Source organism: Lycorma delicatula, chromosome 10 (genome assembly GCF_047948215.1).
Source record: "Lycorma delicatula isolate Av1 chromosome 10, ASM4794821v1, whole genome shotgun sequence".
NCBI lineage: Eukaryota > Metazoa > Arthropoda > Insecta > Hemiptera > Fulgoridae > Lycorma > Lycorma delicatula.
This window is the reverse complement of record NC_134464.1, coordinates 54,068,456-54,083,581: the sequence shown is the minus strand read 5'-3', so window position 1 is coordinate 54,083,581 and position 15,126 is coordinate 54,068,456. Positions and strand designations below refer to the sequence as shown.

General features: G+C 33.8%; 1 protein-coding gene across 5 annotated transcripts in view; it reads left to right on the top strand.

The window, feature by feature from the left end:
• Positions 1-15,126, top strand: part of LOC142331749 (uncharacterized) — a 75,891-nt gene that overhangs the window by 44,331 nt on the left and 16,434 nt on the right. For 3 of the 5 annotated variants that reach the window (XM_075377807.1, XM_075377806.1, XM_075377808.1), the window contains exons 5-7: positions 381-471; positions 9,868-9,957; positions 11,136-11,291. In XM_075377807.1, coding sequence (XP_075233922.1) covers positions 381-471; positions 9,868-9,957; positions 11,136-11,291 — 337 coding nt within the window. The remainder of the gene's footprint in view (positions 1-380; positions 472-9,867; positions 9,958-11,135; positions 11,292-15,126) is intronic. The other 2 variants (XM_075377809.1, XM_075377810.1) reach the window with 1 other exon arrangement.

Sequence of the window (15,126 nt, the reverse complement as noted above, 5' to 3'; positions counted from 1 at the left end):
TTTCTTTATTAATTGGCATATTATAAATTGTGCTCAGAATTAAAATTACTGTAGATGTTTTGGTTGACTAAAATTCTTTGCCTTTGTTAATGTCTATATCATGAAAATAATTGAATGTACAATCGTTGATTTTGTATATGCAAATTTTTGCTTGAATCACCAATTTATACCAAACTCTTATAAAAAATAAAAAACCTAGCCGCTGATAGAGGCAATCTACCCTGGAGTAGTGGGTTTTTGATAATATCTTTTTTTTAGAAAAATGTGCTTTGTTATGTATTTAATTAGCTGGTTTAGTTACTGTTATTGACATATATTCAGCCAGAGACATCAATTTAGTATTTGTTTGATTTTAATTTTATATGTTTTGGTTTTAACAGATCATTACAAAGATAAATTGAGTATTGCTGATATAAGTCCTTTATTTTATCAGAGTAAGTTAAAAAAGTGCCATCTAGGATACTATGAATTGTAAGTACTTTAATCTGTTATTTTTTTATTGTTTCTATAGTGTTTAAGGAAAAAGATTTTTCAATAATGAAACCTCCCACTCACAAATATTTTATCACTAGTTATCCACAGCTAAAAAACAAAATTCAGAAATACCCTTTAAAAAAAAGCTCATCTTACATTGTAGCTAATTTAGGGATTTCATATATGAATATTATTTTGTTTTGTGGATAAAAAACACAATGTTTGTCATCAGTTTAAAACATATAGACCAGCATGTAAAGGAAAATTTTTGAGTTCATGGGTGAGAAATATCCCAAACCCTAATTTACAAGCAGGGTTAGACAAGAAACTGTGGTGATTTTGGTAAGAAGGCCAAACTTCAGACTGTATTTTTGTAAACAGTAACTGCAGGACACAAAGCACCAACTCTCTTATCAACATAGGCCCATGCATTATCTACAGAATGGATCATATTTTTCTGTTGCAAAATAATTCTACAATATTATTTTAAAAAGAAAATTTAATACATTTTTCTAGTAATAGTAAATTTTCAACTTTATAATTTATTTATTATATCTTAGTCTTTTAATTTATTTTACTCACTTTGTACTATAACAGTCTATGCCTGAGAGCTGTACTGATCAAAGTCAATTTAAGGAAAAAATAAGCTATTACATCACCTTGTAATTCTGTCTTTCTGAACTGAAAAGAATAATCTTCTTCATTTTTATTGTGAGGAATTTTGTACAGACAGAATTTTTCTTGGTGAAAATGAAGAAGAAAATTCTGATGATATTTTAGAATTGTGACAAATTATAAAATATTAATAATCTTATTTTTTTATATCAAGTTTTTATAGTTATGATTATTCAGTGGAATCTATTTTGTTATTTTTTAATGTAGAATATATTTTTTTGACAGGGCCTAATAGAAAATGTTACTTTTTTTAAAAAGTAATGTATTTAATGGTACAGTCTTTGTATCCCCTCAGTGGAGAATTCTTTACCTTGATCTTGAATCAGTTTTATTCTCTTTTCTTTACCTCTTCATTGTTGAACTTATTGTCATGCAAAGCTTCTTTCATCGAATCAAACAGATAAAAATTCGAAGGGCCCAAGGTCAAGGCTGTAAGGAGGATGAGGAAGGTAGGAGCTCCCAACCCACTTGCCAATAGATTTCAGCATCAGTTGTATCGTATGAGGTCTGAGTGTTTTCTTGGAGAAGAAATACGCCTTTCTTCTGCAATTCTGGACATTTTCTCTTCAGTGCGAGCTTGACTTGTTCCCAATCATGGCTGAGTAGTATAGGCTGTTGATAGTATGTTGTTGTTGTTCCTCAAATTAATCGCAGAAAATTGGACCACAGGCACTCCAAAAGATGGTTAATATGACCTTACCAGGCGACGGTTGTTTTGAATCGATGGATAAAAATAAAGGTTTTAAAGTGTTCTAAACTTAAAATTTTTGAATAATCAGTTCTCATTTGCTTATCAACATTTTGAAGACCTGTAAGTGAAAAAAATTCAAAGAAAATGTTGTGTTCATTGGCTTCTTTTGCTTAGTATAATCCAGAGCAGGTAAACGTGGTTTTGAAATTTAATATGATTTTTTTTTTTATATGGACTATTTACGTTTTTTAATTTTTAAGAAAATTAGACAACAAATACACTTAACCATCATCGGATTTAAGTTTTACCACAATACTGAGAGAAAAATTTTGTAGCTATGATGCCCAGATTTTCATAATTTCTCTTTCAATCATTACAATCTCATTTTCATTTGAGTCAGATATGATTTGTGTGGTTATGTTCAGTGTAATCTAACTTTCATTGTCAAACATAAAAGTAAAATCCTATCCATATTTAAATTAAATATATGTAATACTCTCACATATTTCCTATATTTCTATATTTCCTTTTATAGAACAATGAATAGCTGACTAGAATTTTAAAAATAGATAAAAATTTACAAAAAGTGTTTTAATAACTGTTAGCAAACATGTAAGAATTCCTACAAACATGCTTAATGACGTTGTTTGGCTTGTTTCATTAACGTTATCCTTGTTTTGATCCACTTGTATAAATAATTTGGTATTGTAACATTTTAACATCTTAATTTTTTTTTCATTTCTTAAAAGTGTGCTTTTTGTGATTGCTCTCATGTTAAATATTACAGGTAATTGCTTAAATACAATGAGGTTTTTTTTTCATTCTGACAGATACGTGGTATACCTATGTAGAAAGAAATGGTACATTTAAAATTTTAATTTGTAAATTTTTTTACACTTTGAATTTTATTTATAGTTATTTATTTCTTTTTTTTTTTATAGATTTTCCTTATTATTTTTTTACTCTGAGGATATTTCCATTTGAAAAGAGTGTTTTTTTGGGAACAGTTGTTCATATTTATTATTTGAAGTATACTGCTCTAACAAGAGTTGGTTTTATTTTGTTTGGTAGAAATATGGTTGTACCACTGAAGTAGAACAATGAAACCTTGAAATTGTTTTGGTTTATGTTAAAATTGTAATTTATGTTAAGATTATATGTGTTTGTTCTACGCATAGTGTTATTTCAGTGGTAAGTAGATAAAAAAAACTGAAGGACTGATTCAAACACCCTGCAGACCCTGTATTCCATCTTAGACAAAAAAAAAATAATAATAATAATTTAACTTATAAATTAGAAGGCAGTTACTTTATACATAACAGTTGATATTCCATCTATCCATTTGCTAACAAAGCAGATGTGTTCATTTTACAGGGAAGATGTAAGGTTTCACATTGAAAAATTCTTTAAGTATTAGAAAAAGAATGTTCAAATCAAATTTGTATATGTATTAAAGCAATTGCAGTTTGTTGCAAAGGAGTTGAGTAAATTTATAAATTAATTTTACAATATTAACAGTAAAAATTAAACGATAAACTCTTTATATCATTTATTATCTTAAATTCTTATATCAGTTGCCTTCAGCTTTCTGTTAACTAGCAGTCACAGTAGAAGAAAAAATCCAAGACATTAATATTTTATTCATTTCAATTATAACTCGGCAGTATGCTTAATTTTGATAATTAATTTTTGATAATTTTTTTACCTTTTTTTTTATTTCCTCCACTAAATGTAATAAAAATTATTAATAATAAGTAATAGTAAATTAGTAAAGATAAGTTAATAATAATAAAAATTATCAACTTGTAACTCAGATAGCCCACAGTGACCTTAACATGATTAGATCAATTTATTCCTTGAAATGAAGAGATATTATGTACCGTAAATCAATTAGAAATATATTCCCTCCAACAAGCAAAGTATAAAAGAAGTAATGATTTAATGTTGTGATAGAAACTTTCATAAGATTATTTAAAATTAAGAAGACTGTAAGATATTTGGTGTCCTATTGTGTTAGTTAGCTGTTGTGTTAGTTTCTGTATCATTGTTGATAAAGTAAGTTTTGCAGTTGTTGACTCAATAGTTTCTATATCTAATTCCTGTTTATTAACAAACATTTTTTAAAACTGTAGTAAAAACAAATTCTTTGATCAGTTCTAGACAGTGTTTGAGTACATTCAATTTCCTCTGCTAATGTGCTGTATTTTTAGTTAACCAAACACTCCTTTATTGTTTCAGAATTTTAATTACCACTATATATACTAAATTGCAGAATTGGGTTCACAGATCAGTTCATAAATTGTTACTATTTTCACAAGTTTATTTTTACTTTAAGCATTACCAAGAACAGAGGCCAGTTTTTCTAGATGTAGCTGTGATAAAATTAAATTTGTGATTTTTCAAAATTTTTGTTACTACGCAGGAGTGTAATTTGTGTCTGTGCTTTATTTCTGATTCAATGATAACCATCATAAGAAAAGAGTTAAAAAAAATTGTCAAAAACAGTCTTACTTCAGATTAATAAAGAAAAAGATTGGGTATAACTTGGACAAAATTACACGTCACCATCTGTTTAGCAGTAAGGTAAACACAAAATTTTGAAGATCATAACTTTCTACTTTTCACATTCATGGTAATCGATATTAGTCTAAACAAGCTTGTGTTATTTTTCTTTTTGTCCTTCTGTTTATTTAAAAAATGTTTACACTATTGACTTCACTACCTAATTTGAATCCACAACTTTGCTCATTTGATATTACAATTTTTATTGTGCCAAAATTATGTGTCTCGTAGGGATTAATATAAGACATTAATAAAATTTACCTCTTATAAACAAATTTAAAAAAATTTTTAATATTTTTGCCTTCTTGCCATCTTCAGGAGAAAGTATAAAAAAGAATTAATTCACTTTTATGTATGTATTATTAAAAAATTTATGGTTAATTTTTGTCAAAATATTTAACATTTTAATTAATATCTCATAATAGAAATCTCAAATTAATTAATTATCTTGTGTAAAAGAAATCTTTATTAATTGAAATTTACCGTAAAAGATTTTTTTATTTTTTAGCATAATCTCCGGTTAGGAGGATACACTTTTCCCAAAGTCCCTGCCATTTTTTTTAAACCCTCTAAAAAATATATGTTAAACTCTTCAAAATAGGCTTATATCTCGATGATGACCTCTTCATTTGAGCCGATATTTTTTCCCCCCACAATCCACGTTTTCATGCTGGGGAACAGAAAGAAGCCACAGGGAGTTAGGTGTCCCACATGACTCCGTGTGACTGAAGTGGATGCAGCAGCAGTTCGTAGTGCAGTTCATGCAATTTGGCCGTGACATTTCTGATTGAGTAAGCTGGTGTGTTGTCGTGATGAAACCACTTTTTTCTTTGCCAAGTGGGGCCGTGTCTGTTTCAATTTCTCGTTGAATTGGTCCAATAGTTCACTGTAGTAGTACCCTGTGATTGTGCTTCCTTTTTTCAGAAAGTCTGTGAGGATTACACTATTCGCATTCCAAAAAATCATAGTCATGACCTTTCTGGCCAACAGGACCATCTTGGCCTTCTATGGAGCAGATCTGCCTGGAAAACCCATTGTTTTGATTGTTGATTAGTCTCTGGTGTGTAGTAATGGATCCACGATTCATCAGCTGTGATGACCGAACTGTGACTGTAAAAACTGCTGCAGATTTCACTTAAGAGGTCGAAACACTGCTTCAAATTCAACAGCCGTATCCACTTGTCCGAAATGAGAAATCACAGCATCCATCAGGTCCAACAGCTTTCTAATTCTTAACTTATCATGTAAAATGTTTATTGCCGTTCCACATGACACAACTACGGCCTCTGCTAATTCGCACACTTTTGTTCGGCAATCAGCCAGAATCATGTCGTGGACCTTTTCAATGATTTCCTCAGTAACCTTGCTGGGTGACCTGGGTGCTCCGCATCAAAAACAGATGTATGGCCACGTTTAAATTTGTTGTCATAGATGATGAAGAGTCATCGCTGTTGACAGAATCCAACTTCAATTTTATTTATTCACATGTTTTTCCATCTAAAAATAAAACGCAAATTACAGATAGATATTGTTCTTCTCCCATTGCATCAGAAAACTTGTATGTTTAATACAAGTGCCTGTCAAATAAAAACTAACCTATGAATCATTCTGAAATTTTGTATGCTGTAGTTTGATAGATGGTAGTAAAATGTAGTAATGCTTACTTTCCTCAGAAACACCACTAGCCTTGAAACAAGGGTACGTACTTAGCTCCTTCCTCATATTTATTTTGATTTAATATCTATATATTTAAAAAAAAAAGCATTTTAACTATCATGAACCAGTTCATTGTTGATATTTTCCCAAACTTATTATACTATTAAATATATAAGAGGTTATCTCTAAACTAAAAACAGTTTCATTGTAAAAAAATGTATTCTGAAAACTTCATAAATATTTTTTATTTCTCTTAAACTACATACCTTATACTACTTCTCTATGTAGTCACTACATGAATTAAGACATTTATTGTAGGAATACAACAGCTTCAATATGCCCTTGTCATATTCTTCTGCCACCAGTCCATGTAGCCACTGATTAACAGTATTTTTAAGTTCATTGTCACCAGCAAATGGCTTACCACTCAAAAATTCTTTCAATTTCCCAAACAAATCAGGAGAATCTAATTCTGAACCATATGGTGGGTGATCGTAAATTTCCCATCCAAATGTTCTCAATAAATCATGTGTAGACCCGAAACTAGTGGACGTACATAGTGCAGCAGAATGGCATTGTTGGTCAGCTGCCCATGTCGCCGATTTTGAATGGCGTACTATAACTTAGTTTCACAGTAGGTTCTTGAATTATAGTGTTTCCACGTGGCATGAAATCAATCGGCAGTATGCTAAACTGATCCCAAAAGACTGTGGCCATCAGTTTGCATCCAAATGGCTGTGGCTTGTCCTTTGTTGGCCTGGTTGGTGATTGAGGATGACGCCAGTCACTTGACTGCTTTTCTCTCTGGCATGTAATATGTTACATAACATAATACAAATAAATGTAATAAATGTTTCATCGCTGATAACAATTGGATTAAGGAACTCATCTCTTTTTTCTGTGTAGCACATCAAAAATTTCAAAGCAGATCCCATTTGAATTTTTGTGTGACATTCTGTTAAGATGTGCAGCACCCAACATACACAAACCTTTCTGAAGCCTTAATGGTCATAAACAGTGCAACCAATAACAGCTCCTGAAACATCAGGAAAAGAGAAGGGCCAGGTTGGAAATTGTTGAGCAATGATCTTTTCTGATTTCATCATCGACGTGTTTCAACAAGTCCTCTATGATTATTGAGGGTCTCCCCAAACATTCTTCATCATGCATAATAATTCTGTTATTTCTAAACCGTTCACACCATTTTCAGACATTTCTTTCATTCATAGCATTATCACCGTACACATCCCAACCATGTAGGAGGAAGACCACCTACCTTGTGACGTTTCCGGTCGCCACATCATCCCCTCCGTTCCGAGCCCTGAGGGGCTTTAGTGGATGTTGTCTTTAGACCCTCTAACTGATTAAATCTCACTGTCATCAGCCAGGCCTCGGTCGGGATGCCACTGATATAAATGCCTCGGCAGACATTTGTATCAGTAAATTACATATCAAATTTCGCCTTTATGTAGGCCTCAAACAGACATCTCATCCAACCTAACATGATTCACTCAACTAACTGACTGAGAATCTGGAAGCACGAACCCTGCACCTAGTCCAGATTTGAAAACACTGTTTGTGACTGTGAATGCCTCAGAAAATGAACGAGTATAGTTAAATCAATGCTACACTCATACCAGTAAAAATCATGTTTTACGTAACATAGAAATTCAGACCTGCACCCAAATAAGTCAACCAATCTAGGTCACCTAACAAGGTGAACGTAACCTCATTCTGGTCCACGCAGGAACTGGGGACAAATCCTGCACCGCCACCCAGTCCTGTCATAGAGTCTCACGCAGCATTCCCAAGTCACAACCAGGACTGCCACCAGTGGAATGAAGCTACAGGATACCATACTCTGGCAGCAGAGCCACCCCTACCAACGGGAGCCCCAAATCGAAATCACAAACATCACCAATATAACAGTGGCACAATGCCAATGCGCCTACTTGCAACCTATCCAATGCCTAGGCTGGAACACTAGCCACCCGGGATCCTGCCACGATCGAGTACCTTTTAAACTCCTTTTGCAGACATACACACTGCAAGGGCGCGAAGAAAACCAGCCACTAGACCACTCCTTGCAGATCATCTAGTTAAAACAGAGATCCAGAAAGGAATGTATTCTCTCAAGTTCCCTAACAGCTCGTGAACATTCGACCTTATCAGGGACAGACATAGAGGACGTGGTCCACTGTATCATCAGTCCTACAATCCGGAGATTGACTTGAATCCACAAAACGAAACCTAGCCAAACTCACCTGAAAGACACCATGCTCGAAGTGAAATTGTGTATCACCCTATACAGCAACCACCTGTCTATGAATTTCAGCCGGCTTAACATTTCAATGGTTTAAAAAATCTATGATTCCACGGCTATGTTGCTGTGACTGTATTTCACAGTCGGCAGCAACATCAATTTTCCTATTCATTTTATAACAATAACATGTAATCAGAGATACTAATTATTCCTCTTGCATACAAATAAAAAAATTAACCATAATCAAACTTTTGATTTAGAATGATTTTCTTCTAAAGATAATGATGAATCAAAGAACTTTCTGTTTTAAGTAATAAAGCTATTAATAATATTGATACTTATAACTGAAATTAATTTATAGTAGCTAACAATTATACAGATTATAGAATAAATGGTATACACTGTTAAGTAGTGCTGTTGCTATGATGTATGTAACTACTGCCATGTTGTATGAATAGTATTATATTAGAATAGTGGCAATGTATTTCAGTTATCTCTTGCATTTTTGTGGTCGAAATGTAAACAGTTTAATGTATCATGAAACATTTTGTACAGTTTGGATTTTGCTTGTGTGACTGACTGCCTACATATAAATGAAGAGTAGAGCAAAGAATTTGATTAAATACTTTTAAGATGAGCAAGAATCTTTTTTCAGAACAAATTATTTTTCCAATATGCTAGCTTTTACTTATTTAGCTTTTTCAGGAGAGAGCAAAACGTTTTCTCAATGACTTTATCATCCCCATATAACTTCGGAATTCATATCATTCTGCTTTCTTATCAGTGATAGAATTGTTTTTGGTCTTGGAACTGGTCCTTTGCATGTCACTAGAGTGTTAAAAATGCTTACTAAAGTTTCTCAGTACAATATTTTTTTTTTTATAAAATTATTTACTGGACACACTTATTATTTACAAATTATAAAAAATGTTAACTGTTGAAACTTGCTGAAATGTTGCAGATTTCAAATGTGAATAAAAAGTTTAATAAACTATGAAGGGGAACATGATATTAAGTCTTCAGTATAGTCGCATTTCATTTACTAAACCCAAAATATACAAAAACACTACGGCAAGCAAACCTAACTTCAATTCTGTTACATGACCAGTGATACTAATGTAGTTATACCCGTGATGCTAACTTCAAAATAAAAAATTTATTTTGCCTCGCCCTGTATTTTATCTTCATTGAAAATATTAATTAAATTTTAAAAAGTAAATTGTGTAGACCTCGCAAAAGAATGCAGAGGAATAGGCACTAAGCTTATATATTATCTCAGTGTCAGGGAGTATAATTAAACAGCCACATCCATTGGCCAAGACAGAGCCATCTGTATAGATGTGAGTGTACCGATTGTACTTATGGTCATTTCACTAAATCGGTCTCTAGCAGACTGGTAACGTGGGTCCTGTGTAATCAAACATTTTTTTCTTAACTTATGTTTTATTACATTATATGTGGAAGCAATTTTGGGATATGTACTTTTAATATTTGTTATGTATTTGTTTTACATAACAGTTATATATTTTTTTTATGTATGTTGCAGGTGGTTTGAAGGACCAATTAAGAGACCAGATCTTATTCATATTAATGAATCTGGATTTAAATTGATAAGAGATGTACTTTTAAAGGAAATGTAATTCATTTTGTCTTTGTTTTTCTTTTCTTTTTAACTTTATTATTTATTAGATGTGTTTTAACTGTCATTTTATCATGTGGATCATATTTAATAATCTCCTCTAGATAAAGTGAATTTTTTATTTTAGTGAAAGTAACTATAGATATGTAAAATGTGTTACAGAAATTTGATAACATTCATGCAAGATGGTATTGAAAAGTCCTTTCTTTTTTAAAAAATAAATTTAACTTTTTTTTTACAAATGCATGCCATCTCCCCATCAAAATAGTCTCCTTGGGAGCATACATAGCTTCCAGTGCCTTAAAAGCATCTTATGAAATCTCTTTCTGGAGGGTCCCCAGCACTGTCTGTGACTGTTTTATTGCCTTAGTGGCTGCTATTCAGTTTAAATTTTAGTTGGGAAATAAACCAAAGTTACAGTAGGTTTGATCTGGAAGGTGTGGAATAACTAAAATGTTGTTCTTTATAAAAAAAAGCTGCAATTTGAGTTTGGCATGGACATATTGTTATGCTACAGAAGACAGCTTAGTTTTACTCATAGTCCTGATATTTTTATCATACATCTTGTTCCAAGCACTTCATAACATTACAAAATCCAGAATTGTGCGACCAGCAGAGACAAATTCTCAGTGAACGTCTGTGATATCAAAGAACATGACAAGCATACATTTTGTGACTGAGTTTTTTCACTCAATGACTTGTTTTTTCCTTAATTGTAGCCATAAATCCAACTTTCATCTCTAGTTATGACCCTAGAGAATGGAGTAGGGTCATTGCTAGGCACTTGATGAAATTCACAATTTTCATTATTGCACAGCTGCATTTAATCAAGGGACAAAAGAGCCAAGGGACAGACTGCATTAATATGACTTAAGTAAAATTTTTTGGTCGGTTCCATAATCCGTTCCAACTATTGTGAGGTTTGTAGATCATTTAGCATTCATCCTTATGGATGATTCCCAAATTTTCTCCAGATTTTCTGGTGTTTTGCTTGTCGAAGATCACCCAGAACAGTTGATATCTTCAAGTGACATTATACTGGCCTTGAAATGAGCATACCATTCAAAACCAATGGTTGACATTTAAGAACAAATCTTAAAAAGCCTCACAAAGCATTCCAAAAGTCAGTTTCAGTAGCCGAGTTACCTAGTTTCTTACAAAATTTTTTTGTGCAGGTCCGTCATGTATATTTATCAACACAAGGTTATAAAATTTTACCTCTGGACCAAGTATATGCACACAATACAACGCCATCAGCTGACTAACAGAGTAGGCTTGGGAGTAATCACTTCCTGTGTCCTCGTACAGGACTGTCCCGGTACACATTCACTGTGAGTACAGCTCCAAAAGATTTCAATACCATCTCTTAGTGTGTATAAACAAATTTGCATTAAAGTTTTTTTTTCTGCTCTTTATATAAGTTTATATGGAGGTGAATAATTCTGTGCTTAAATGGACATAATTAACTACTCATATTTTTAACTTTATTTGTTGTACTTAGTTTTAGATTTATGATTATAATCTTCCTTGTGTATACACATAAGTTATTTAAGTCTTGTTACAGTGATGAATTAGCATGATTATTAGATTTACTACATTTAGTTTAGTTTTATATATTTACTAAAATTTACTTTAATTTTGTTATTTAATTGTAAGAAGAGTGTGTTACTGTATAAATATTAATGTATAATAATTTTATTTATTTTTTACTTGTGTACATTGCGCCTATGTGCTATATAATTTAATGATATCAAATTCAGTTTGAATTAGTATTAGTACTTTGATTTCAGGTACTATTTTTGTAGATTTTCCACAATTTCAATCATTAAAATTATAGAAATTATATAAAAAAATTTAATACATATTTATTGAACGATATCAAAAAACATAGTACTTTAAATTTATTGTTATTAAAGACCTTGCTTCCAGAATATTGGATTTTTTCTTCCAAATGTCTTTTTTAGCCAATTAGTGGAATGTTCTGTGAAATTTTCAGTAGTTCTCTGTGAAATTTTCAGTAGTTCTGTTAGTGGCATTCAGTTTAAAAGTTAAAAAATCCCTAAATAACGTAATTAAATAATTGTATGTATTATCTACATTTTGTTTATTTGTTTAATGTTTTTATTAAATGGAAGAAACAATCCAATATATGAAAGTGAATTATTTAGTAATTTTTAGAGTTCAATATATTATGCTGGAAGAAAGTAGACAGTTGTGATTGGCAATAAATAATTTTTCTATTGATACAACAAAGAACAAAAGAGAAAGCAAACATACGCGCATTAACTCAAACATTACAGATAAGAAAAAATTTATTCTTTCTCTGTAACTAATCTTTGGTCACATACTAACTGCACTGAGTCCAAATGATACAGTGAAGTAAATCTTAGTTTTTATGAATTTACAAATATTAGCAATAGCAAATAAACAAAGTTAAAATTTTGCGAAGTTAATAGGTTATTTACCTTTGAAATGTAGCGTTCCCTTCGCTCATTAGCCAAGATATCTATTGGTTTGACTCCGGCTATAACACAGACTGCCTCCGACGAGACTGTTCTATAACCACCTATAAGAGCCAGCAAGAGGAGTGCAAGCAGTGAGCCCAGACAGGCGCAGCATACAACATATTAGCTTTACTAACACCTTTGTAAAAGATACGCATGTACGGTAATTCTACCCCCAGTCTGGATGAATGACTGTACAAATTCCATAAAAAGCATCAGGGCCTTTTTTGCCACATACTGTAGATGTTCCTTGAACTGAAAATTTTCACCAAGAATTACACCCAGGTATTTTTGAGTCGTAACGTACCAAATGGGGAGACCAGCCATCCAAACCCAGATTCATCAGGAAGTAGCCCTTAAGCAACATCATTGTGGTTTTCTCTGGGCTGAAAATCATCTTATGCTGGAGATTCCACAGTCGAAGTGTTTTACAAGCATGAACAATTCTGAACTCTACCTCGTGCAAATTCCCTTCAATGAGTAGCAGCGGGTCATCAGCATAAGCGACTACACGACAACCACATTACAACCTTAAATGCAACATCGAATTGAATTCTATGATCCAAAGAAGGAGACTCAGAACACTGCTCTGAGGGCATCCTTTAGTTAGGGTCTTATGAACCTCCAAGCCACCATCACGCAGGGAAATGGTCTGATGTCTTAAATAATTTGAGCACTTCTAATTAATTTCATGTTCACTTACGTTTCTGCATCTGAAACAGGTTAGAAGGCCACCATGAGTTATTAAATGCCCCGGATATGTCCAGAAAAATCCCTAATACATATTTACATGGTCTAGAGGAAGCTGTATCCATCACTTTCAGTATGGCATCCTAAGTGCTCTTGCCTGGTTGGAAACCAAACTGGTTGTCCATTAGCAAATGATCAGTGACCAATCTAACATTAATACACAAATATAGGACCTCAAAAACCTTATCAATTGCAGGCAAGAGTGTTAGTGACAGGAAGAAGAACTAACAGTAGGATCTTTGTCAACACCTTTGAACAACAACACAAAGTCTCTACGCTCTCAACATACCAGAAAGTGGCCGGCGAAGAGCAACCTATTATACATTCTAGTTAGAGGACCAAGGACTACTGGAAGCACTTGGACAAGGAGCGCCACTGTGATACAATCATATCCAGGGGCCTTATGCCATGCCATACTACAGATCACCTCATGCACCTCCACCTCAGTGATCTCAGAAGATTGTGAATTGGTCTCGAAAATCACGACTTCCTGCCTGACAAGCTGGTGGCATGAAACCTCACCCACCATACTGTCATCCAGAAGAAAATTATCTAGCAAAATATTTAGGATACAGTCCTTATCAATTACCACACCCTTGCGGGTCGACAAAGCTGACAAGAGGATATCTTTCCTGTACTTATGTCTAAGGGCCCTATAAACAATGCCCCTATTCCCTTGCTCCTGAATGAAGGAACGCCAGGAATTACGTTTGGAGGACCTAACGCTATGAAAGTATCTTGCCCTCCTTCTGCAGTAATCCGCAGTTAGGGCCGTACACTGATCGGGATCATCCTGTCATTGTGCAGATTCACAGATTGCTTCATTGCTGTCAGATCCCAAGACTACCAACCAGTTATCGTTCCCGCCCAGTGCCTCTAGGAATGGCGGCTTCAGCCACTGCCACCACCGCAGACGTGAAATTTTCTGCCAGGACATCTAATGGCAGGCCGTCAAGGTCTCGAGAAAAAATCTCCAGTCCTGACTCCAACAAAGAGGAGAGTTTCGGCCAGTCCACCTTCCTATGCAGGAAGCACCCCCGGTAAACTCCTCTGACCAGGAGAAGCCCATCATTGGTATAAGTGATGACACGACATCTGCTGGACAACCGCAACTGCATGAGAGAGTCGAACTCCATAAACCAAAGCAAAAGACCCAGCAAATGGGGACAGCATCTTACTCACCTCATTGCCACCATCATGAACCAGTACATATATATCGGTTACAAAAGTAACTCTGTAGCATCCCTATCTCTTCATACGTTCACTCCTGCTGTTGTGATTGATACAAGGCAGATGGCCACTACAAGTTATTAAATGCCCTGAATATCTCCAAAAGTATACCCTGGACATAATGCGGTCGGAGGTAGTAACAATGTCAGCTTTTAAAATCTGCCCTCCCATGGAAAGATACATCAATGCCTGCTACATGTTCATAAAGGATCCTTAAGAGATTTTTTCACCTTAAGCCTCACCTTTCACATGAATGTAGATCTCATTCACTCCTCTCCTGTAAGAGAGAGAATCTTGCCCACACACACACACACACACAATCAGACACCACTAACAATAAAGTAGCACCAAACATTCACACACCCAAGAACAATGCATCACAACATATGAGACAACCAAAGGCACAATGCTCACAAATAGGCACAAAAAAACATGCACACCAGTTCCAACACACCCAAAATCCATGCAACAGTCATCAACATACGCGCATCATACAGCTCATCAAGAAACACAACACACCACCAGTCACAATAAACACCCACAGCAGATAGCTGGTCAGCACACACACACACTCACTGCACAACTTACAGACAAACACACCCAACAAAAAGGACACAAAACAGCACTTACCAATATGTTTCTGATGTTCTCTGAAGCATCAAGACACAATCAGGCACCAAAA